The sequence below is a fragment of the Eulemur rufifrons genome, chromosome 17 (assembly GCF_041146395.1).
Source record: "Eulemur rufifrons isolate Redbay chromosome 17, OSU_ERuf_1, whole genome shotgun sequence".
Classification (NCBI taxonomy): domain Eukaryota; kingdom Metazoa; phylum Chordata; class Mammalia; order Primates; family Lemuridae; genus Eulemur; species Eulemur rufifrons.
Genome location: NC_090999.1, coordinates 80,021,467 through 80,047,750, shown reverse-complemented (window position 1 = coordinate 80,047,750; position 26,284 = coordinate 80,021,467). Strand labels below are relative to the sequence as shown.

Here is a 26,284-nt window from a genome sequence, read left to right as displayed (position 1 = left end):
CCTAGGACATTCCATATTTAGAGGTCAGGAAAAAAAAGAGAAAAATATTGTGAAGGAAACCAAGAAGAAGTTAGAGCCAAGATAATGAGAAAAAGCCAAGTATGGAATATCTGAAGTTGACTGAAGAAAATGTTTCAAGAAAAGAGTGATCAATAATAATTACAATAATGATGCTGAGGGGGTTAGGTGAAGGGATTAACCCCTTGACATCTAAATCTTTCTTGGGAAGGGGAGACCAGTGTATGTGCACAACACATACACATGAAGTATTTTTGCACACAATTGTCATGTATTCACAGACCTCATGAAAATATGATGAAGATATTAGGTTAAGAATCCCTGAATTAACACAATATTTATGAATTCTACTCTGCTAATAAGATCTTGATTTGTGCACTTTAAATACAATAAGCACTCCAAAAGAACAAATTATTCGTTGGGAACAAAAAAATTTTAAAAAAATTTTGAATTAAACTACACTCCCACCATAAATAACTGCAAGAGTAATAAAAAAACTTTAAATAAACTTACCACTAACATTTTCAGTTAAAATAAGGTGAAAGACCTGAGCAAAAGCATCAACATCTTTATGTAACCATATGTCAGAAAGACAAGCATCCATTTCCTTTATTAACCATGGTTCAAGGCAATTCACATCTTTTTCTGTCTACAAAAAAAAAAAAAAGAAAAAATTATAAATTATGTAACAGCCTAATATTTGCTTATAAAGAATGTAAGATAGCCACAATGGCCACAAGGACCACTAACCATATAATACTACAATAAAGACTTTGACATAAATGTTTCTCATTTCATCACAAACATTATCACTCACAATATATATCTTGTTCTTACCTTTATCTTTCATCTGAGAATGAGCTTGTCCATAAAGGACTCAATAAAGGCACAATGATAACCAACTATGTTTCTGATAGGATGTTTCTACATGTTTCTATATACCAGAGGTTCTCTCTCCCTACTGCACATCAGAGGAAGCCTCACCTGGAGTTTTTTAACACTGATGTCTCATCTCACCCCACAGCAAGTGCATCAGAATCTCTTGTGGTAGGGCACCTATGGTGGAGCACCATAGTCCATAGGGCTTTAAAAGCTCCTCAGATTATATAATCTACAGCCAAACTGAGGAGCCACTAATTCACATGGTCAAAATATTGTGCATTGACCCAAATGGGTCCTCCCTATAATAACAATTTTTAGTTACAATTTTTAAACATTCTTGAAAAGTATTTTTAAAAACCCATGACTAGTTCATTCTGATGCATTAGAACTTTAAATGCTGATAGAAAACTGCAAGCATATCTGTATTATTAATACATATCTTCTTGTGTTCAAAAACAGTTAAATTCTTTTTCTAAAGAATAAAAAGTTGCTCTCGGCCGGGCGTGGTGGCTCACGCCTGTAATCCTAGCACTCTGGGAGGCCGAGGTGGGCGGATTGTTTGAGCTCAGGAGTTCGAGACCAGCCTGAGCAAGAGCAAGACCCCATCTCTACTAAAAAAAATAGAAAGAAATTATATGGACAGCTAAATATATATAGAAAAAATTAGCCGGGCATGGTGGTGCATGCCTGTAGTCCCAGCTACTCGGGAGGCTGAGACAGGAGGATCGCTTGAGCTCAGGAGTTTGAGGTTGCTGTGAGCTAGGCTGACGCCACGGCACTCACTCTAGCCTGGGCAACAGAGTGAGACTCTGTCTCAAAAAAAAAAAAAAAAAGTTGCTCTGAAAAATCTGTTGTAGTTGAAGATACACTAAGAGAATTACCCTTCCATTATCCAGTAAAAAAATTATAATCTCATAAAATGTTCTTTAACCTACACAATTTTCACTCAAAATATCAGCAAGAAACCAAGGAGGTCTTACCAACTGACTGAAGACAGCATCACCACCATCATCCAATAAATCATACTCTTCAGTCACATTTGGAACAGTTCTCTGCCTCTGAGATTCTGGCTTGAAAGTATTCTCTTGAGCTGAGTACCATTCTGTAAGTGTGGTTTGTTGTTTCTCCTCTAAATTATCAAAAAAAAGTATAGATAAATTCGTTCCTTTTTGAAATGTATTACTTTGTTTAAACAAATTAAGTGAATCTGGTTATCGGTTTGCAGTTACTTTTTAAAAATATATAAAGAACATTTAATAAAACATGTTATGCTGAACCACATGAAACTGCTTAAAAACTTCATCTATTCATCTATTAGTAATAAGTTTACTTCTAAGTAAGATCAGAATTAAAACAGTATTTTTACCCATATTATAAATATTGTTTAAATCAATGACTAATATTCATATATCACTTTGCAGAAAACCATTTGTAGAACTTCTTTCACTGTGCTAATTGTTTAAGATACCACAATTACACACAATTTTCATCTTCAAAAGTTTCATGACATAGGAGTTTTACAATTTACCTATCAGTGATTCAGCACTACCCAGTGAAATAGGCATTGTTAATTACATTTTTCAAGGGGAGTTAAGATATCTGTCCAAGGTCATACAGAGTAAACCAAAAGTATCAAAGCTTGAAGCCAAGTCTTTTTTTTTTTTTTGAGACAGAGTCTCGCTTTGTTGCCCCGGCTACAGTGAGTGCCTGACGTCAGCCTAGCTCACAGCAACCTCAAACTACCGGGCTTAAGCGATCCTACTGCCTCAGCCTCCCGAGTAGCTGGGACTACAAGCATGCGCCACCATGCCCGGCTAATTTTTCTATATATATTTCTAGCCGTCCATATAATTTCTTCCTATTTTTAGTAGAGACAGGGTCTCGCTCTTGCTCAGGCTGGTCTCAAACCCCTGAGCTCAAACAATCCGCCCACCTCGGCCTCCCAGAGTGCTAGGATTACAGGTGTGAGCCACCGCGCCCGGCCCAAGTCTTAAATAATGAATAATTTAGTTAAAAGTAAGATAAAGGAATCTGGACACTAATTCAAAAGCTGAGATAGTATAACATAATAAGTGACGCATCAATAGGTAAAATAATGCTAAATTCAAAGTACAGATGAAATCCCACAATATCAAGATGTTCAAAACATTTTGATCAAAGATGAGCCTATTATTACTCAAATGCTACCTTTTTACTCCCTCCTATCCACTTCCCTCTCCTATCCTATAAGATATGCTATAGGCAGCTGGCATATGCTTTTTTGCCTCCTTAGACAGACACATTCAACCTCCTCAATCAACTCTGGCATTCATTTCCAATATCTCTCCATAGATTATAACTTGAGGACATAAACCAGAATGCAAATGTACACTTGGGACAATATTCTAATATAATGTTACATAATTAAGTACACAAGAAAAACACTTTCAAGTGTCCTTGTACACCCATAATATAAGGCTGGAGTATGCCAAAAAGTCATCAATAGCATTTTATATTTCTTTGATTAAAAATTTACCTCTCTGTTTTTCCTTTTTGTACTTCAACATTTCTTTGTTTGTATATCCAGTAGTTCTTAAAATATCTTCCAGAAACATCTCTTTTACTTCAAATGGTCGTCCTTGTACTAAAAAATAAAATTTTTTTTAAATAGTCAATTTGCATCTTAGAGAAAATTCACAAAAAACATGAGAGTTCCAATTCAATGCATCTAAGTGTAATATCCAAAAGCAATTCCATAGTTCAATTGACTCTTTAAAATATGGTCATTTAAATATAACTTTGATTTATAGACAACTGTATATAATAAACCATATTTTTATTTTAGACAACTGTTCACTTGTTTGCTTTTTTTTTGCAGTGTTTATTAACTACTTATCATGTGTTTGGTATCATGCTAGGCACCAGGAATACAAATAGTAAGCAGAAACAGAGCTATAATACTTCCTGCCCGTCTCAGGCAAGCTAGTAGGGGAGACAGATAGTAAACAAATAATCCAAAATATAAATGTAAAAATGGAGTTGTGAAAAGTCCTATACAAGAGTTCTGTGAGAGAGAAGTACAAGACATCATGACAGTATGTAATAGGTGGATTTGACTATGTCAAGAAAAGCATCATTACTGAGAAAATGGGGAGCAAAAGAAGGGGCTAAACAACATAACTAGGCTATATGGAAAGGAAAAAGGGTACAATGAAGAAAAATGAGCATGTGCAAAGTCTCTGTGTCGGGAAGGAGCACAATGTTTTCAAGAAAAGAAAAAGGCCAACTAGAAAAATGGTGAGAGTTGGGGAATGGAGAGAGGATTATAGTTTAACATAAGGCAGGAGAAATAGATAAGACCTACTAAGGGTTTAGGTCTTTAACCAGAGATAAAGGTCATTCAAAGGTTTAAGCTCAGGAGAGTGCTCTGTATCATCAGAATTCCACTTCAGGAAAGACCAGTCTGGCTGCAGTGTGGAGAATGAATTTAAAAGACAACAGAATGGATGCATCAGACCAAGCAGGAACTATTGCAGTAGTTCAGATCAAAGAGAGCAATGACTTGAATGAGTTGGTGATAGTGAAAATGAAAAAGAAGCAGACAGATTCTAGAGCTAGTCAAGAGGTAAAATCCATAGAACTCAGCATTACATTAGATATGGAGGAATGATAAAAAAGAAAGAGTCAACTATAGTTCTTGGATTTCTGGCTTGCAAATCTAGATGGATGATGATTTCATTCTCTGAGGTAACAAGGAAAACTGAAGAAGAGAATAGGTTGGCTGGTGGGAGATGGGGTTTCATTTCAGGCATGTCAAACAAGAAGTACCAAAAAATGAGCTTTCAATTGTACCTTTCAATTGATTTTATGTGCCTGATCATCTAGGAATATCATGAGAAGTTAAGAAGAACTTACAGGTTTGTGACTTAGGTGGAACTAGGTCAACAGCAGTATGATTAACCAATACAAGAAGAGAAACAGGTTTTGTAGAATAGATTAAATATTCAGTTTGGGGCACATTAGAAATGAGCTACTTGTAAGATATCTAAATCCAAAGCTCTGGATAATAATCTAAATTGAAAATAAAGATTCAGGAGTCATCAGTACAAAAGAGAAAACAGAAACCAAGAGCATGAATGAGAGCTTCCAAGGAAACTATGCATCTCCAGTACCTAGCAGAGCATAGCATGGAGCAGGAAAGAAGATGGGAGAAGGAAGGAAAGAAGAGCGAGTGAACAGAAAAGAGAAAAGGAAATGGATTAAGAGAATAACTCTAAAAAATACCAAACATTTAAGCATCATGCAAAAGAAGAACAGCCCAGAGAGGAGACTGGGAAAAAGCAGGCTATATTGTAGAACGAGATTCAGGAGGTAGTGTTGCCAAATAGAATTATGAGATCTAAGTATTTCGCGCACGCACACACACACACACACAAACACACACACACGGCCAATGAGAAATACCACAGAAAATTTAAGTACAATCTTTGCCTAAAATCTGAGTATTAGGCTTGGCAATTAGATCAATGTCATAACAATACTGGTAAGAACTCTCAAGAGAACAGCCCCATACAATTCAGAAACATAAATCATTTCACCCTTTTGAAAAGTAAAATGGCAAAAGCTGTTAAAATTAAAAAGTTATACTCTTTTACTTAGCAATTTCGCCTTCAGGAATCTAGCTCTAGAAATAAGAGCAACAGTATATAAGGATATATGTAACAAGGACGTTCATTATAACATCGTTTATAGTGAGGGGTTGGGGAGAAGAGATGAAGGCCCAACCTGAATATCCAGAAATAAAGAAATGCTTAAAAGTACAGTACATCCATAGTGCAAAATGCTAAAGCAGATGCTTAACATAATGAACTAGATCCAGAGTTACTGAAATAGAGAACTGTTTATGATGAATAAAGCAAACTGCAAATAATGTATTAGGTAGGTACTCATTTTTGTAAAACCCATTTTCGTAAACCTTACATATACATATATATTTACATATGTTTGTATGAGCATAGACAAGGTAGACAAGGTAAGAATGGATATATACAATGCTTTTAACATCTGTAGTATCAGGATAGAGGACATGGAACAAAAGAGGATGGGGAGGTGGCCGCTGTGGCTCATGCTTGTAATCCCTGCACTTTGGAAGGCAGAATCAGGAGGATTATTTGAGGATGGGAGATCGAGACCAGCCTGGGCAACTTAGCAAGAGCCTGTCTCTACAAAAAAGAAATAAAAAATAAAAATAACTAAGAAACATCTAAAATAAAATATGTTTGTTGAAAAAATAAAATAAAAATTAAAAAATTTTAAAAAGAGGATGGGGCAACTATGAACTTTCTCTCTTGAAGTAAACACAACTTTTGTATTTTTTGAAGAGGAATTTATAATTTTTTTAAAGATCAGTGGTAAAATCACTTTTATTAAAGGACAAGAGCAAAAGTTAATTGTCAGCATATTCAGAAGTGAATCCGAAATAAACATGGGAATGAAGACTACTTTTTTCAAGGAATCTACCAATAAAGGGAGGAAGCTATAGGACAAAATTTAAGCGGGGAACACAGGGTCAAAATAAAGCATATTTCTTTTTAAGATTAGAGAATTGGGCTCATTACACAAAAATGAAAAGCTGTAGATGGAAAAGGAGAGGTTGAAAAGAGAAAACTATCAAGCCTATCTAAGGGGAAACAGAAATGCATGCCCTCTACTTCAGAACATTCTCCAGTTTCTGTCAGAATAAATATAATCAGGCTCTAAAGTGTTCATAAAAATTATAAATCTCACAATTTTAACTTACTATATATCACTGGACAACTTCCAAAATATCTTATAAAGAGATTTACATCCAAGGCAGCACTAGAAAGAATTAGTTTCAAAGTTGGGTGCTTTTGCAACAAATCTCTTAACTTTGTAAGTAAAAAATCACTAAATCGATCCCTTTCATGCACTTCATCCTGCAATAAACAGAAATAAAATCATGACTAAGTCTTTAAAATAATGGCACTAATTTTGGACTAATTCAAATTAAATGTGGACAAGGCCAATCAACATTAGTGAAAATTTCATACTATAGACAATTCAGAAATAATGAAACATTAACAACCTACTGTGGATAAGAAAGTACAGTTTTCCTTCAGTACCTATGGAAAATTCGTTCCAGGACCTTTCCCTATATCAAAATCCATGGATGCTCAAGTCCCTGATATAAAATGGCATAGTATTTGCACATAACCTATACACATTCCTCTATATACTTTAAATCCTCTATATACTTTAAATCATCTCTAGATTACTTATAATACCTAATACAGTATAAATTGTAGATACTTCTTAAACTGTATTTAGGGAATGACAAGAAAAGTTGAGTATAGATGCAATTTTTTCCCCAAATATTTTCAACCCTCGTTTGAAATCACAGATGTGGAACACACAGATACAGAGGGCCAACTGTACTGCCCTTATTTCCCACAGAATATAAAACCACACAAACTATAATAAATTCTAATAAGTCCAATTTAATGTACTTTTAATATATACAAAATCTATTTAAATATGCTTCTGTTGCATCAGGGCTCAGGTGCATCCTTTGATTTGGGTAAGTTTTAAAAGCTGCTTATTAGAAGCCTGTAAACCTTAATCTAATTTTTTCTGAATTAAACTAGATAAAAACTTGTATATATTTTTTGAGACAGGTTCTCACTCTGTTGCCTGGGCTAGAGTGCAGTGGTGTTATCATAGCTCACTGCAACCTCAAACTCCTGGGCTGAAGCAATCCTCCTGCCTCAGCCTCCCAGCTAATTTTTCTATTTTTTGTAGAGATGAGGTCTTGCTATGTTGCTTAGGCTGGTCTCGAACTCCTAGCCTCAAGCCATCCTCCTGCCTCAGCCTCCCAAAATGCTAGGATTACAGGTGTGAGCCACCATGCCTGGCCTATAATTCTTTAATATAGGAGTAATTCATCTACTTAGCTCATTAGCAGCTATTTAATTTAGCAACTTAACCATCATGTTAAATGACTATAAAGTATACCCCTATAACTGAGAAATATATGACAATAAAGGAGGGATCAGATGACCAAGTATAGAGATAAAAAGAAAATCACCATTTCTAGAAAACTCCAAGTACATGCATCATTTTCATATATGAAAACTGTATTTTTAAAACTACCTACTTATTTTATTTTCCCCTAATAAAATCTAATGGTTTTATTATATCTTTATTTGATAAAAAAATATCTAACAATTATAGACAAAAATAACTTGATAGCAGCCTGTTCAAAAGAATAAACTGATTCTCATTTATTCCTAGTCCATATATCCATAGCCATTTATTCCTAGTCCATATTCCATAGCCCATTCCTCATATCCTAGTCCAAAAAATATAATTATGTATTTAAATTTTAAGCAATCTGAGTTACATATGGCAAATTCAGCAATAGTCTTACCACAATAACATGTGTCACAGTTGACAATGTACTATCACCTGCCATCAATGTACGAAGCAATACTCCATTAGTGCAAAATGTCAGAAGTGTCTTTGGAGAAACCCTTTTTAAAAAATCAAAATAAATTGCACAATTAAAAATCTTTTAGGTAATTAAAACATGATCACAATAAATGCTAGTCTTATATATACTTTAATAAGTATTACTAATATAATAGTGTACTGGTAGGTACAGTTTACTACCAAAGTTATGTGATTTTGCAAGATTACATGAGATTGCCTGATAATAGACTTTTATTAACTAAGTGATGCATTTTGTTAAAGAACGTAGATAGCCTTTTTTTAAAAAAAAAAAAAAGAAAGATTGTTAACACTTTTTGCTTGGGTAAAAATATATCACAAATGAAATCAGGTTTTATAATCACCATTGAGAACAAAGAAATAGTACTACTTATCAAGAAGATATTAAGGTACTACAGGTTGAGTATCCTTTATGCAAAATGCTTGGGACCAGAAGTATTTCAGATTTGGGATTTTTTTTGGACTTGGTGATATTATCAGTTGACCATCTCAAATCTAAAAAGCTGACATCCACAATGTTCCAATGAACATTTTCTTTGAGGGTTATGTCAGTGCTCAAAAAGTTCCAGATTTTGGAGCATTTTGGATTTCAGATTTTTGAAATTGGGATGCTCAACCTATATTACTGCTAATAATAAATTCAGTCACTAACATTTAGTGAGTGCTTAATCTAAACTTCACACCAAACCTGTGTCCTAGGTGCTTTCATTAGTCTCATTTGATGAGAAAACTGAGGCTCAAAGATGGCACTTGATCATGAAATAAAATTTTTATCTATGGTCCAAACTCTTTCAAACTATTAACACTTGTTCAAAATCTCTCTAAGTTTACACATGATATCAACATCCTGATACAGACTTACTTGGGGCAAAATGATGATCTAACTTTTCAACTAACACATCCTCTATTTTTAGTGAAATATAAACATTTAGTCTTTTCTAAGCATGATAAAAGATAGGAGAATTGTCTTTACCTGCTTTCTAATCGGATCTGATAACCAATTGTTTGACCAATCCTTTCCCTTCTCTCTGCAGCAACTCTTTCAGCCACAGCAATAGCTGCTAATCGTCTTGGTTGAGTACAAAATATACGGCAAGGGATACCATTTTTAAAGCAATCATCTAAAAGGAACTGAGGAATCTGAAACAAAAGTGTTAAAATACTATAAGATGACATGAGTACATACCCAGAAAAATCCAAGTGAATCAAATGAAAAACCATTAAAGCGAAAAAAGTTCTACAACCTGTCCAAATATAAAATCATAAAATCATAAAATCAGTAACTTTCATGTAACTGGTTACAATAATCAGCTAAAAAATGTAATTTCAAAAGATCTTGTTCACAAAGAAACTAAAACTAAAATATCTAAAATCAAATTTTCCAAAAACATTTAAGGCTTACATGAAGAAGACTGCTGAAAATACTGCTGAAAAATGTAAAAGAAGACTTGAATATATAAAGAAATATGCTATATTCCTGGATAGGGATAATCAATATTGTAAAACCGTTAATTCTCCCCTAAACTATTCTATAAAGTCAAAGAAATGAAAATAAAATTTCCAATGGGAATTTTTAAATAGTGAAAAGCATAAAGAAAACAAAAATGCCCTATATAATCCCAGGACTGCAGGTATTTTTCTATAAATAAAATTCAAACAGGATGGAAAGATTTAAAATCAAAAGTAAAAGTCTTACCCACCCATTCCCCATGACCACTACCCTTAATAGTCTCCAAAAAGTAACTACAGTTAAGTTGCTTATGAAATCTTTCAAGAAAAAAAAAGTTTACACAACTCAGAATATCTATGTATATGTTTTTTATTCACATAAAGTGATTATTGTACTTTATGTAATTTTCAGTTTTCACTTAATATATCAGCTCTACTTAACCCATTTTAACAGCTACCTATTCTATCCTTATGGCTATGCTGTAATTTCACAATGACTACACATTTAAGTAATTTCCAGTTTTTTTAGGTTTGTTATTGATGTTTACTATTATGAACAATGTTGCAATAAACTTCTATTTCCATATACTTTTGCAAAGATATATGGACTATTATAAATCACTAGCAGTGAAAATGCTGAGTCAAAGAGTATATAAATTTTTTATTTAGATTAAAAAATGACCAAGTTACCCTCCAAAACAATTTATACTCCTACCAACAAAGCCTATTTTCCAACACTCATACAAATACTCAGTATTATCAATTTTTTAATTTCTGCCAATCTGATATTTGAAAAACATAATTGTTTTGATTTTCATTTAACTGTGAGTAAAAGAGAACATCTTTTCATATATGTCTTAGCCCCTAGGTTTTTTAACTTGACTAGTTCATCCAAAAGCATAAATGCACAAGAACTACCAAGAAATATTTTAAGAGAAGATAAGCCAATTACAGAAAATCAAAGATAAAGAAAATATCATGAAAGCCACCAAAGGAAAAAAATGCCTTATGTATACAGAAGCCAAGCTAAGAATTCCATCTGACTTCTTAGAAACCGTGCATGCAAGAATAAAGTGGAGTGAAAATGTTGAGATAAAAAACCCCACCAACCTAGAATTTTGTAACTTGCAAAATTATCCTTCAAAAATGAAGGAAAAATGAGGGCTTTCTCAGACAATTGAGGGAATTTCAGCCAAGCACCAGTGGGTCATGCTTGTAATCCTAGCAGCCTGGGAGGCAGAGGTGGGAGGATTGCTTGAGCTCAGGATTAGGAGTTTAAGGCCAGCCTGAGCAAGAGCGAGACCCCATCTCTACTAAACATAGAAAAATTAGCTGGACATCATGGCTTGAGCCTGTAGTCAGTCCCAGCTACTTGGGAGGCAGAGGCAGGAGGATCGCTTGAGCCTACGAGTTTGAGGTAGCAGTTAGCTATGGTGACACCACTACACCATTCTACCCATATCCCAAAAAAAAAAAAAAAAAAAAAAAATTGAGGAAATTTGTTGCCAGAAGACGGGCCTTGCAAGAAATGTTTAGGAAAAAAAAAGCTCTTTAGAGAGAAAGAAAATAACATACACCAGAAACTTGAATCTTCATAAAGAAAGAAAAGCACTGAAGAAGGAATAAGTGAAGGTAAAATAAGAACTTTTATTTTTCTTATTCTTAATTAATCTAACAGATAAATTTGTTTAAAATAAGGCCAGGTGCAGTGGTTCACGCCTGTAATCATAGCACTCTGGTAGGCCAAGCCGGGAGGATTGCTTGAGCTCAGGAGTTCGAGGCCAGTCTGAGCAAGAGTGACAGGCCGTCTCTATATAAAAAAAAATTAAAATAAAAAATTAAATAAAAAGTTTGTTTTTATAACAATAGTAACAATATATATGATTACACATGTTTATGTATATCTTTTCTGTGTGTGTGTACATATGTATGCTTATATATAAGTGAAATGAATGACAACGATTCAAGAGACAGGAGGGAGGAATTAGGATGATTTTGTTATTTAAGGTATTCACATTACCTGAAAGTCATATAGTTTACTTGAAAGTGGACTTGGTTTTGTTGTAAATGTATATTGCAAACTCTAGGGTAACCACTAAAAAAGGTACAAGATAATGAAGAGGAATATTATGCTTTTATTGTAAACTACAAAAAGCAAAACACAAGATCCTGGTACAGGAGTAGATAATGAGATTAAAATGGCATCTTAAATCAGAGGGGAAAGGATATATTATTGATAAATAAAAGTTATATTTAAATTAGTTATTAACATGAAGAGAAAAGTAAGATTTCTACCTGATATGATACAATAAAATAACTTCCACATGGACTTTTAAAACTACAGAAGTATTAGAAGAAAATATGTATAGGAAAAGTAGAGTGCAGTGGTGCATGCCTGTAGTTTCAGCTACTAGTGAGGCTGAGGTGGGAGGATCCCTTGAGACCAGCAGTTCAAGACTGCAGTGAGCTATGGTCACCCTTGTAAATAGCTACTGCACTCCAGTCTGGGCAACACAGCAAGATCCTGTCTCCTAAAAATTAAAACAAATTTTTTACAAACAATGAAATATTTAGAGGAAATTTTTCTTTAATCTTGGGGTAGGAAATGCCTTTCTCAGCATGGCCCAAAGCCCTAAAAAGATTGACAAGTTTGACTAAATAAAAATTTAAAATTACTAAACAAGATATCATAAGCAAACCTAAAAAGTAAATAAAAAATAAGGAGAAATTAAAGATGTTTAATAGTCAATAGGCATGTATCCATAATATATAAAGTGCTCTAAAAAAAATTCAAAATGATTAAGTCAAAAGAAAAATAGAACAAGGAACTCACAGAAGATAAACAAATAGATAAGTAAATAAAAAGATAAGAATTAAGGAAATGCAAATTAAAACATTTTTGTTTATCAGCTTGATAAAGGTTAAAAAAATTATGTCTATTCTTGCCCACCATTTAGAGAAACAGGAACCTTCAATACCATTTTACTGAAATACAGTAATTCTTTTTAAAGTTATTACACAATATCTAGTTAATCTAACTATTAAAATTTTAACTGCCATATCCCTGACCCAGCATTTTCACTTTTAGGAATTTATCTTACTGAAACACTCCCACAAATGAAATATTAGGATACAATGTAAGAAAGTTAAGTATAATATAAGAATAAGATTCCTGCTCTGCCACTTCCTCACTATGTTAACTAGGGTAGATTAATATCCTTGAATTTTAGTGTTTATTTCTCATTTGTAAAAACAGATAATAAAACCTACATGTCTTGGGGTTATTGAGAAGCTGAAATAAGACAACCCTTGTAAAAATCCAGCACACAGTAAACCCATTTTTCATCATTGTTTTTTATACCATTACAAAAATGTTCAGGAATACTATGCAGTTGTTTAAAAAATGGGGTATCTAGGCACTGACATGGAAAAACATCCAATATCTGGCAAGTGAAAAAAGCAAATGCAAAATGTATGTATGCTATTATATTTGTTTTTAAAACAAATATAACAATGCTGTAAAGTGAACAAAAACAAAACACACAACCCCCTCCAAAAAAAACCCCACAAATATATTTTCCCAGTTTCTGACAATAATGCAGGAGGAAAGGGTAGCAGGAGAATTAAAAATCTTTCACTTTCTATGTCATATTTTCCATAATGTTCAAGTTTTACATAATGGACATGAATAAAAAAAAAATTCAAAAAGCACTTAAGTTTATAATGCCATTAAAGGCAAGATGAAACTGGCTAATGATATTACTTTAACTGTTTTATATTTCACAGAACAGAAACATTAGTATTTTACTTTAACTCCTTAAACAATATACCCATTAGATTAATAGTTTTTTCCTGAAAAACAGAGTTTAAAATATTTAACTACTAATTAAATTCTCAAGTATTCTTTCATATCTAGTAAAATGATACACATAATCGTGAAAATAGGCATCCATAATTCCAATATACAAATATCTAGCAAAGACATTCAACTAATTTAAATAAAAACATATTATATTTTATTGAAACTTCCATGATCTCTATTCAATATAATTTAAATTGCTATAATTAACAACCTAATGACAAAATTTACTCATATTAAAATAATTATAACAATCTAAGACAACTGAACTCCGACTTTTCTGCAGTGACTTCATAGAATTTCACTTAATCATAAAAGGACTCGTGCTGAAGAAAAATATTACATATTATCTTCAGATAAAAACTTTTAATTATTTAGTTTTACAGACTCAAGTTTTAAGGACAAAGAACTATACTTCTATAAAAATGTTTAAGTCCTACTAGTAAATAACTGGTAAAGTTTATAGTTAATCTCTCCCACCACCTTGCATTACCTATTGACTAAGTTTATTAAACCAACCAATATAACCATAGGAAATCTTAAGCAATTGTCAAAAGCAAATTGTGTCCATAAAAGAAGCAAATGTATAAATATATTGACTATTTAATCTGAACCTCTATTAAAAGCAAAGTAAATTTAGTACTGATGCTCAAATGCTGCAAGTTAGAGAATATAAACAAGGTCACATCGTGCCATACTTACTACTTCCAATCTGTTGCCCTATGAGTGAAACTTCATGATAATGAGGTACTTTGATTCTAAATATCCACATTATATCATATCATATTAATTCCATTCCACAGTAAACTTTATATTAATAATTGTTGTTATTGCTTTACTTTGCTCCTATATGCAAAACCCTATGCCAGGCATGTATAGAGTTTATCTCTAAATCTCACCTTGAAAGATAGTAATTATCAGCCCCATTTTACAAATGACGATGACAGCCCACAGAGGTTACAAAACTGTCCTAAAACTTCATCTCCAACAAGTGAGGAAACTGGAATTTGAACCCAAGGCCAAAGTCCATGTTCTGTCCATGATACCAAATCATATCCTCCTCTGTTTAAATAAAGGCCAAATGCACTAGTTTAAAAATAAATAATTTAAAGTATTTCCTTTCTGCAAATTCTCAAAATGTACTCCCAGTAGTAAATTATTTTTGAAATACCCATTATTAAAATAATCATAAGTTTCTTTTTATGTTCTTAAGACATGTAGTATAAATTCAATATAAAACTACAATATGGGATAAAATTTTTTTTTCTTCTATAAACAACAAAAACAAACAAACCTGTGTGGTCTTTCCAGATCCAGTTTCTCCTACAATCAAAACTACTTTATTTTCCTTTATTATTTTAACAATTTCTTCTTGTTTTTCAAACACTGGTAAAGACTGCCTAAAAGAATCAAATTCAGATTCTCCTCTTTTCACTGGAATCTGAGGTATGCCATTGTTGAGTCGCCCACTTGTCTTGCTCATTTCCCGGTTTTCTTTGAAAATGAATAAAGAACAAAAAATGTCTGATCAACATCGAAAAAGTGTTAAAAATATAAGTGATTTCTAATGCAATTTCTTTCAACACTCAGTCTATATAAAGTGAGCAAGCAATATCTCAACTGTCGTATTCCTACACTTACTATTCTTATGGAACACGTTACATATTTTAGTATCAATTAGAAAGCAAACCTCTCAGAAGTATTTCTGGTGCATAATGTTTAAAAATTAATCATTCAATAGCTATTACAAACAAATAATTCTGATTATCAAAATGATTTTCAGGCTTGCTATAAGTTTCTATCAATAATGTCACAGAAAATTAAAATTTTATAGTAGGAAATAACATGTATTATACTTCTAAATCTGTTATAATATATACAATACAGAAACACGTTAAAAAAGAAAATACCCTATATGTGTTTAAGTTATACATGTAAGATTAAGTGATCAAATAAAACAATATGTGTCAATAAGGTCCTAATGCTTAACAAATTTCCTGAGTATCGTAGCCAACATCCATATTTAAACAGGCAGAAATAAAGAAGAGGCATGATCTTCACATAGCTCAAAATATTTTTGTGTGCGTATATTTAAATTTTAAGTTCCCTGCTTTTTTTTTTTTTTTTTTTCTTATTGCAAAGTATTTGTTTTGGTCATATAAAGTTTAAGTTCTTTCAAAGGATCACATATTTTCTACATTCTGCCAACCTAGTCCAATAGACAATTATAATTATGCAAAGTCCATCACTACAGGCAATAAAATAGTTTTCTCACTAGGGACACAATTTTCCCATATAGTAAAATTACAACTTCATTTTATAATCTAAATATATTATTATCTACCTTTGAGCAATTTAATATACTGAAGACTCTCCTGTTTCTTACCAAAAGCTAAAGCCCCAAATCAAAATCTCACTCATTAGTGTGCCATGGCAGCGTAATATAGGAAAGTCCAGAACTTGGAGTCAAATCCCAGCTCTGCAGTTTATCAGCTGGATGAGTGGCCTTGACCAAATTATTTAACTCCTCTGAGCCTCAGTTTCTTCACCTGTGAAATAGGGGAAATTCTTACCTTGCAAAGGTTGTTATGAGGCCCTATAAAGGATTTAGTATACTGCCTAGTACACCATAAGTGCTCAATAAATGGTAGCTATTATTATAACACTTAAAAAAAAGACTTGGTTCAACTCCATGACATGCCCTAACACTGCATTTTGTTCCAAAATTTTCACAGCTCTTAATCATTTCTAAAAAACTGTTCAAATTGAGAAATCTTATTTCATCTTAGTTTTTAAAAATAAATCTAAAATGGAAAAAGAACAATCATCAAATAATAGGGTAGACAAGGAAGCTCCCCAGAAAATACATACCAGCTTCAACTGCAAACACATTTCCTCTTTCTGTCTTAGGCAGAAGTTCAGTACGCTCTTTATTGGTGACAGGAAATCTTTGAATTAGGCTCCTAACAGCATGTTTTGTATTATGAGTCAAATTACAGGTCATCATTGCATGAGCTGTTTCTGATCCATCTTTCTTCTTCACAGTTAGGTATCTATTTGCTCCCTTTCTGAATATTAATAAAAATCATTTATTTACTACATATAGTCAACTTGTTCACACATGACGTATGCCTACTTAGAAAATACGTCTCAAGTAAAACAATGAAAAAAATCAAAATGCTTTGGGATAAGATGCTGAAAGTCCCAAAAAAATCAGTAAAGAGAGGTTTGGGCTAAAGTGGCCACAAGACTATTTTCAATTAAAATTTCAAAGAGCTGCAAATCTAAATGTAATCAGCAAAAAAGGCTTACTTACCCATAAGTGTTAAAGTTTGTCTTTAGCAGAATTCATGGTGGATGAAACATCACCAGCTAACACACGCTGGGAAGCATACAGGTGGGAAAAATAATCTGAACAATTAGAACCTAAAAATGATAACGAAAAAGTTATGGTTCACTGTTCAGACTGATATGTCCCATTGAATGTTTCCACAGTATGTTGGTAATGTCACACTCCCATGAAAACCTGTTAAAGAGCCAAGTTTAGTGGCTGGACCAAAAAAGCATAAATCAGTTTACTGATAACTATTTTCAGATGCATTTTTTTTAAGTCAAAGAAATTTTTCAAAGCTTCTGGTTCTACCCTTCAATTATAAGGTAATATGATTTATAACTGTTCTAGTTATTTGCTGTAGATATATTTATATCTTCAACTGGTGTGGGACTGAGCATGTCTTTTATAACTTTTGCAGCTCCAAGAGTACTAGGTATAATGTTATACACACAGGAAGTCCCAAATGTGTTTTGAATGATTTAATAACAAACACCTATAATCCAGCAATGTAGTAGTGGTTAAAGCTCAGAGACCTGGGTCTGAATCCCACCTCTACCACTTACTAGCTCTGGGACCATACACAAATTATTTAATGGCTGTGAGCCTAAGATGATAATAATACCTACCTCAAAGGATTATTCATATAAGTAAGATAATACAGTATCTACCACAGAATAGACTCTAAATAAATGAAAACTATGATTGTAATTATAGTCAGAAAAAAATCATTTCTTAAAGAAGTTACCAAAATATTCTATAAAATGTTTTACCATTTGTTAATATCACTATCATATTATAGAAATGAGCAACATAGCCACAAACACAATAACAATTACATGTATAATTTTATAATTTTCATTAGATATAAATTTTGTCAACAAAATCTTCACTATAAGAATGATATTAAAGTGGGATTAACCTACAGTTTTAGCATTTAAGTCTTCTAAGTGAGGCTTTCAATTTATCAAGATTTTTAATTTCTGGAAACTCTTTATTGAATGCTTTAATGAATTATAAGCTTTCTATGCTATCCTCCACTCCTTAACAGGTGCTTAGATGCTTAAAACGATGTTACAAAGATGAAATAGTAAAAATTTAACCTGATTCAGCAATTTTGGTTATTTTCATGATAAACCAAAATTACTGGATTCTAGAAATGTTCTCTGTAGTTCTTTTCCCATGGACCTTTCTGAAACTTCAGGACAGTCATTATAGACTCAATCATTCATTCCCCTTCTGTAACATTCACTTCATAAAATTTTAACTACAGAAAGCAGAAAATATGCTAAAATGAGCATTAGAGCAAAAGTCAGAGGGCTAGTGTTCGGCTAGTAATAACCTTTCAACTAACTAGTTATGTGATCAAAAATAAATCATTTTACTTCTCTAACACTGTATACTGGTTAATTTAAAAGACTTCAATATTTCTAAGAGCTCCAAAATGCTTTAATTTTCTTAAAAATCATCTTGGAAAGGTTTTGCTATATTTCACCTTTAATTTTCTTTTATTTATTCATTTATTCGCTCATTCATCATATGTAAATTGAGCACCTACTGTACGCCAGGCACTATGGTAGAAACTGGGATTACAGAGTTGAGTAAACTATATTCTCTTTCCTCAATTAAGCTCATAACTAAAATAATGGGTCAGATCGAAACCTTCCTAACAGAAGTTGCCTAATATAGCATTTATGTATAAAAATATACTCACAATAAGCAGGTGTGAGTATTTAGCCATTACCATTTAAAATTTACTGAATTCAATTTGCACACAGATGGGAGGGCAGAAAGATAACATCAACTTAACAGTGTTTATGTTTCAATAAAAGATTCTACTGTGGCTATTACTGCTCATTTCTACCACATTCAGTACCACAGTGACAATGCTATCATAAAAGAATTAATGACATTTCTGGCAAACTATTTATCTCATGTTGTGAGGAATGAAACATTCAGAAGAGATATGTCCTACCATGTAAACTAACACTGAGATCTCATCGTGCTTTCATACCAAGGTAATTAAAAACTATGCTTTGATGGAAAACAGATGAATCTCCTTTATAAAAAGCAAAATTACAAACTAGCTGCACGTGTGGAAAAGATGCTAGTAAGTGAAATTCACAAGAATTTTTTAAAAATAATAAAGGCAAACCCCAAATCCAACTTTTAAGTATAAAAGTAAATGTAATAAAATTATAGATAAGAACATCATAAACCTCTAACTTTCAAAGGGTAAAAGTAACCAATGCATGCTATAATAAAGTTTTGGCATTTCCCATGGCTTTTTCCTTTTAAAGAAAAATGATATAAATAATCAGATTTGACGCAATTCTAATAGTAATCAATTTATCAATTTACAAAGCATGTTACTGAACATTTAGCTCAGATATAACCATATGCCTCAATATTCCCTACTCCCCAAGTCTGACTACTTAAAAAACTCACAGTCACCAAAGAGCTAATGTCTCTAAAAAAAAAGATAGGCATTCATTTGATGCCTAGCAAATACTTAATTCCATATCCCTTTCATTTATACTTCCATTAGGCAGACAGATGCAAAGATCTAGCTCTGAACCATTTTCTCCCCCAATACTCTAATACACAATTGCAAATTTATTAAAGTTTGTATCATATTAATTTGCATTTTATGATTACCTAAAAACTAATAAATAAACCAACCAGTTAACTTTATGTTGTCACTAAATTGAACACAGTTGCTTTCATGCCATCATCACTATCGTCTATCGTAAATCTGTTCTTTTTCTGGTCTTAATGAACCATAAGCAACTTGGAGATGAGACCTACCTGATATTTCTGTTCTAACTCCTCACAGCACCTAGTGCATTGCTATGAACTCACTGTGAAGATCAGAAATTAATTAGCTAAACAATTGTATTCAAATCCTGGGTCTACCACTTGCTAGCTGTGTGATCTTGGGAAAATTTACTTAACTAGGCTTTAGTTGCCTCATCTAAGTACCAAAATTAGTAACAGAATCTACTTATAAAACTTATAAAACTGTTGCTAGGATTAAATGATAATCCATTTAAAGCTCCTAGCACAATGCCTGTTGCACAACATCACTTAATAAATGTTAGCTCCTTCTTCTAGAAGGAATGCAACCTTGCTGACAGCTTGATTTTAGCCCATGGGACCTGTGTTAGACTTCTGACCTCCAGAACTGTAAGATAATAAACTTTTGTTGTTTTAGCCACTAAAAACAAAAAAAGTTAGCTCCTGTTATTATTGGACACAGCAGTGTTTATTTTTCAATAGATGTCTAAAAATTCACTAAGAGAGTTCATTACCTTAAAGACATTTTTCCTGTTTTAGCTGGGGAAAGAGAAGGAAAATGCAGTATGTAACTTTCCAAAGCAGGAGGCAAGTGAGGCAGTAACCCAAATTTTAAAAGGGGTGCTTCTTGGTAGGTTGGAGCCTTCTGGTCAGGGTGAGTAGAGTACTTCAGTATCTATTAAGCAGTGACTTTGGCAGTCACAGAATAAGAAATCTGTACTTGGAAAAATCTACTTTCATATAATTTGTACTTTCTCATTCCACAAATTTTTAACAAAGTTCATTCTGTAAATTGCATTTTGTATACCTTGGACTAAGAAAAATAGAAAAGAGATTTTTGTTTTGGTTATGAACAAACCAAAAAGACTCAGAAAAGTGTGCTCTTAGGACCCAAAAACAGTGACCTCAGTTGAGGAAAAAAGTAAATGAATTATGAGGTAAAATTTTTGTTATGTGAAATCTGACTAGAATTCCAAAGACAATTTTAGGACATATTAAAGATCACAAAATGGGGGTGTTACTCCAGGAGGAATGTTTCACTAAAAGATGAATAATTATAAAAAAAGAATCAAAACCAAAGTAAATCCAACTCTTTAGAAGAAGATGCAAAATAAAATCCATCACAAATGGCTTCATTTTGAAAGAAATAATATCAAAAAGGAAAAATTAATCAGAAAAAAATTATAAATTATCTACAAAGTCTAGAATCTATTTGTAAAAACCTTACATGAAGCCCAAAATAAACTATAGAATCTTAACTAAAACAAAGAGATTAACCCCTTTATATCTTACATTTAAGAAAACAGGCCTTCAAAGTGAAGAGACTTGACCAAAGCTGGAGAATGAGACAATGAGAGACTAAGAGTAGAATCCAGGCTTTCTGTTCTTTACTCCACACCAGGTGACCTCTCAAATATGTACTAAGGAACCACTATACCAGGCACACACACACACACACACACACACACACACACAGAGATAGCTAAATCAATGAAGTTAATGCTAGAAGATTTAAAAAAAGAAAAAAATCTTTGCCAAAGAGTAAACAGAAAAGCCCATGAAAGTCAGGTACAAATTCTCATATAAATGAAAAGAAAGGCTTTGAGAAGAAGTACATTCAAAGTGATTTAGTTCTTTATATGAAAAGAAGGAAAATCATTTGAGAATCACAAGGACCACTAAATAAACATTGCACAAAGTTTGCTCAAAGATGCAAAGGAGAGGGAAGAAGCTAGGATATTTTCTAAGAAGAGGGTTTGGGAGCATTAAGGTTATAGGTATTAAGGACTACATAAGTAGGCAGAATCTCCTGGTTTCCCTTAGTATCTCTCCTTTTCTCTCTCTCTCTCTCTGGCTTTTCAATGTTTCCTCATCACCCTTTTTCATCCTGATAACTTTTCTTGATATCTCCTTCCCCAGGTAGTTCTCCATTCTGGATCATCCCTTAAATGACTATGTTACTGAACAGAAATAGAAGTAGTCTATTCTAATGGACTGCTTTTCTAAGAGTAATTTCTAACAATCATTTCTAAGTCAGCTGTTTAGAATTCAAGACCCATTTAACCACAGAAATGATGTAGCTACAGAACGGTACATTTATAAAAGGTGTTTTCCAGTGCAGGCCCAAAACCTCTTATCTGCAACTCTTAACCCCAAACAGCACTGAAAACTGGAAGATTTTTCATAAGTCTACAGTAACTTTATTTAGCAGCAAAATCTAATTAAATTGACATGAGCTTATTAATAGTCTTTATCTTGGTGTGTGCAGTCATACACTTTCCAGCAAAAATATTAATGTGACTAAAGGTGATGGCCATAACTTATTAGGGGTATTATATAACATATTGCAAATATACCCTTACACCTTTCTAAACTCTGAAAATCTGTCTCATATATTTGGCCCAGCTGTTTCTGGATAAAGTATTGTGGCTCTGCATTATATTTTTATATTCCAGTGCAGCATTTTACTTACCTAGTGGACTATAATACAGGCATGCTCAAGCATCTAACCACTGTCCTAGACTGGCCTTAGTGGTGTTCAAAATGCACATTAAGCTAAATCCCCTGTCTCAGTGAATAATATATCACTGTAATGGGCATTCATATGCAAGGTATTTCCACATCCACTAGTTTCATCTTAGGACATTCCTATGTATTTATTAATATTTTTACTTAATAAAGTTTTGTTTTCCCTCTTCTTAACCTAAAAACAGATAAGCTGAAATTTTATCTTTTTTTCCCCTCTATATCAGTGGTTCTCAACCTGAGTAATTTTGTTCCCCAGGGAATATTTGGCAATGTCTTGAGGCATTTTTGGCTGTCACAAGTGGGGTTGGGAGTGTTAGTGACATGTATGTATTGTAGGATGCTGCTAAACATCCTACAATACACAAAATAGAACAAGGAATTATCCAGCACAAAATTTAAATAGCAACAATACTGAGGAACCTACTTTATATTGATCCCACCATTCTTATTTACAAAATGAAATAGCTCCACAGAATTTTAGAGTTTTCCAATTTAGATGGCTCAATCACCTTTCCCCATTTATAGAACAGCAATCCTCCAAAATAAAAATACTACTTCTCCCTGTTCCATTTTATCATGTCTAATCATCAGATTCTTGACTTGGTAGGAAAGAAATAATGGACCTATGTTCTAAAGCTTACCATTACAATAAAGTAACAGTAAAAGAGATGAGTACTGTAAATAATTGTACTTATCTTTTGTACATCCATTCTTCATAAAGAGATCTAGTTTCCAAAAAAAATGAAAATATTTTTCTCAATCATTTAAACTTTAAAAAAATGTAAACTATTTTTTTCTTACATTGTAAAATTTACCTTTTACAGGTAAAGTGTTCACAGTATACCACCCCAAACTATGTCATCCTGGCATAAGGATGAGCTGAAGGAAACTGAGAAAAAGCAGACACAAGAAAAACTCTCTGTCCTCCCTCTCTTTACCAAGAAGGACAGTACTATTCTCAATGACAGAGACCACTCTAGATTTTTCTGAACTGAGAGATAGCACCAGAAGAAACTACATAACCAACTTTGCTAAAACAACCCACATCTTCCATTAGTTTCCCCATATATTTACCTTCCCACAATCTGCAGCACCTCGAAGCTCAAAGAAAGCTTTTTCTTTCTCTTGTCACTTTTTTACAAATTTATTGTTGTTTATTAAGAAGCTTGTTGTTTATTAAGCTCGAAATTTGAGTTACTCGTCACTAAGGTCACCCCTGTGTATGTGGATGCACATTTTAGTAAACTTGTTTGTTTTTCTCTTTCATCAGTTTAATTTGCAGAGTCCCAGCCAATGAACCAAAGCTGGGTAGAAGAAAGCTTTTTGCGAGGGTGAGGTAGAAGGACAGAAGGAAGAAGCAAGAGTTGCATTTGGTACAGACCTGAATCAGTTTACCTACATACAATATAATTAAGAATGTGAAGCTAAAACAGTAATAGCTATTTAAATGTAGTCAGAAAATTTTCTTTTTTTGATAAACAATCTTTTTTTGAAGTAAGAAAAGCTATCAGCTTACCCTTTACTTTTAGAGACCAAACCAAGAGACTGACTCAATCGATGAATAAAGGCTCTTTCAGTACTGGTCAAAGAAGAAGGAAATTCCATTTCTACATGGAAAAAAAAACATAGTAGTACCATTTGTAGATAATTTCCCTTCAAGTAATAAACACATAAAATGTGAAAAAACATGTATGTAATCAAATGTATTATATTTTATGTGAATAGTTACCTTATATTTCATGTATTTTGTGTAAAAGTTAATAACACATATTTTATTAATTCAGTAACTACTGGATGTCTGTCAGAATTCTGATATTAATAAAAAGACATCTAGGTATTAAACCTAAATGTTATAAAGGACTCTGATGTTCACTAAAGACGACTACCTCTTATTTACGCTGGAATCTTGAGTTGATATAATGACTGAATATACTAGTCCTCAATTAACAAAATGTTTATTTCCTCCAATGACAAGGTATGCTCAAGTATTATGAATTCTCAACATGAAACTCCACTGTTTTTGCTTTCAAACCCGTGTAAAGTTCACATTTCACTATTTCAGACTGGATTTGTTATTTTGTAGCAGTTGTTATTACACTGCTAAGGATTCGGCTTCGTTTAATATAAGCTCAGAATCACTCTATTCAAGTCATTCCCAGTTTTTGGACCGTAAGCTTCCAGAGTAGCACATCCCCTATGAAGCCAGCAAGTTGGAATGAGCACTCAATATACTGTACAGATCTCCACAAGTCACCTGCTGGTTTTGCATGATGTGACTCAAGACACGCTTTCTAACCTTAAGAGGTGTGAAAGACGCTTCATATGCCAAGACAAGTTTAATTTATTTAAGTGCTTGGTGTGACACTCCTAGGATTTAAACAAAGCACTACACAATGCCAGAGCATTTACTTATCTGTTTGATATCCTTCTGCTCTTCTACTTCTGTAACTTAAAGGTGCCTCAGTTAAGACTACACCCCGATTTAAAAAAAACAAATTCTTTTTAAGGATAGGCGCTTGCCAATACCTAAAAAAAAAAATGATGGCTTAGCTGCCCAAGGCTGCTGAAGGACCTGGGAAAAGAAAAATTTCCCGCTTGAAAGCAACGGGACCTTTTCGCCTTCAGACGCCAGGCCAGGGCCCCGGAACCCCGCCGATCCGCAGAACAGCTTGCGGTTCTTTACAACCCACGAAGGATCAACAACCGCGCCTCCAGGCCCTGCTCCCACCTCTAAGGCCCCCGGGAGGGCGGCCCAGGTCTTCCCTCCCTCCCTCTTCTGAGGCGGACCCTTTACTCGGTGAGTCTGGGTTTGGTGGGCGTGGGTCGGGGACGGAGGTGGGGGCGGCCGGCAGGGTCCGTGTCAGGAACCTCACCTCTCTGGTCGCCGTATCGGAAGCGCTCCAGGGCGATATTGACTGCGATCTTCACCTCCTCATCAATCCGAATGTCCTTCAGCCCCTTGGCCCGGCCGCCGCCCCCTCCGCCTCCGCTCCCTCCGCCGCCGCCGCAGCCGCCACCGGCAGGAGCTGGCGGCCGCGGGGAGACGCTGCTGGGCCTGGACATGGCCCTGAGGAGAGGCTCTCCCCGCGCGGCAGCAGCCAGACCTGCCGACTGACAGCCAATAACAGGGACAGCGGGTCTCGGGAGCCACTGGCGACCGCTCTGCGGGCGGCCTGCGCTGGGCCCGGGTCACCAGAAAGCCCCCAGTCACCACAACAGCTACAGAGGCACCGGCGCCACTAAAAACCCCGGCGAGGCGGAGAGCGCGGACGTGATGACGTCACCAGGGCCGCCAGCGCACGTGACCTCCGCGCGTGGGCCGCTGACAGAGCGGCCTGTGCAAGCGGGTGGAGGCCCCCAGGGGAGCTGATGCTCTACGTTGGCCTGCACCCCCTGTCAAGGGCCTCTCCGTCATCCTTTTATTCTGTCACTCATTAGCTCCATTAATCCCTCTTAGTTCCTTCAGTAAGCATGTCTGGGCTCCTGCTATGTGCCTCGCACTATGCCATGCCCTCAATATACATTAAGCAACCAGACAGACAAGGTTCCTGCCTTCATGGAGTTCATACTCTAGTAGGAGTAGGCTTGCCAGATACAGCAAATAAAAATACAGGATGCCCAATGAATTTGTGTTTCAGATAAAGAATAATTTTTTAGTATTTGCGTTTCCCATGCAATATTTGGGAACAGATCATAAAAAATGATTCATTGTCTATATGAAATTTAACTTTAACTGAGCATCTGTATTTTATTTGGCAACCGCAGATAGGGGTGACGGACAATAAACGAGTAAATGATTAAATGCTAGCTGTAAGTGTTATATGATATGATGGAATAAGGAGGTGGACCTCTGCGGGAAGAGTTATGAGAACTTCCACATCCTTACTTACAGTCTCACTAACATAAATCTAATT

General features: G+C 34.2%; 1 protein-coding gene across 1 annotated transcript in view; it reads right to left on the bottom strand.

Annotated features, from left to right (window-relative positions):
• Positions 1–25,433, bottom strand: part of YTHDC2 (YTH N6-methyladenosine RNA binding protein C2) — a 70,175-nt gene extending 44,742 nt beyond the window's left edge. The window contains exons 1-10 of the mRNA XM_069492252.1: positions 25,244–25,433; positions 23,887–23,977; positions 16,586–16,782; positions 15,009–15,208; positions 9,380–9,546; positions 8,327–8,429; positions 6,680–6,836; positions 3,416–3,523; positions 1,881–2,029; positions 532–667 (exon numbers count right to left, since the gene is read on the bottom strand). Coding sequence (XP_069348353.1) covers positions 532–667; positions 1,881–2,029; positions 3,416–3,523; positions 6,680–6,836; positions 8,327–8,429; positions 9,380–9,546; positions 15,009–15,208; positions 16,586–16,782; positions 23,887–23,977; positions 25,244–25,433 — 1,498 coding nt within the window. The remainder of the gene's footprint in view (positions 1–531; positions 668–1,880; positions 2,030–3,415; positions 3,524–6,679; positions 6,837–8,326; positions 8,430–9,379; positions 9,547–15,008; positions 15,209–16,585; positions 16,783–23,886; positions 23,978–25,243) is intronic.
• Positions 25,434–26,284: the final 851 nt, after the last annotated feature.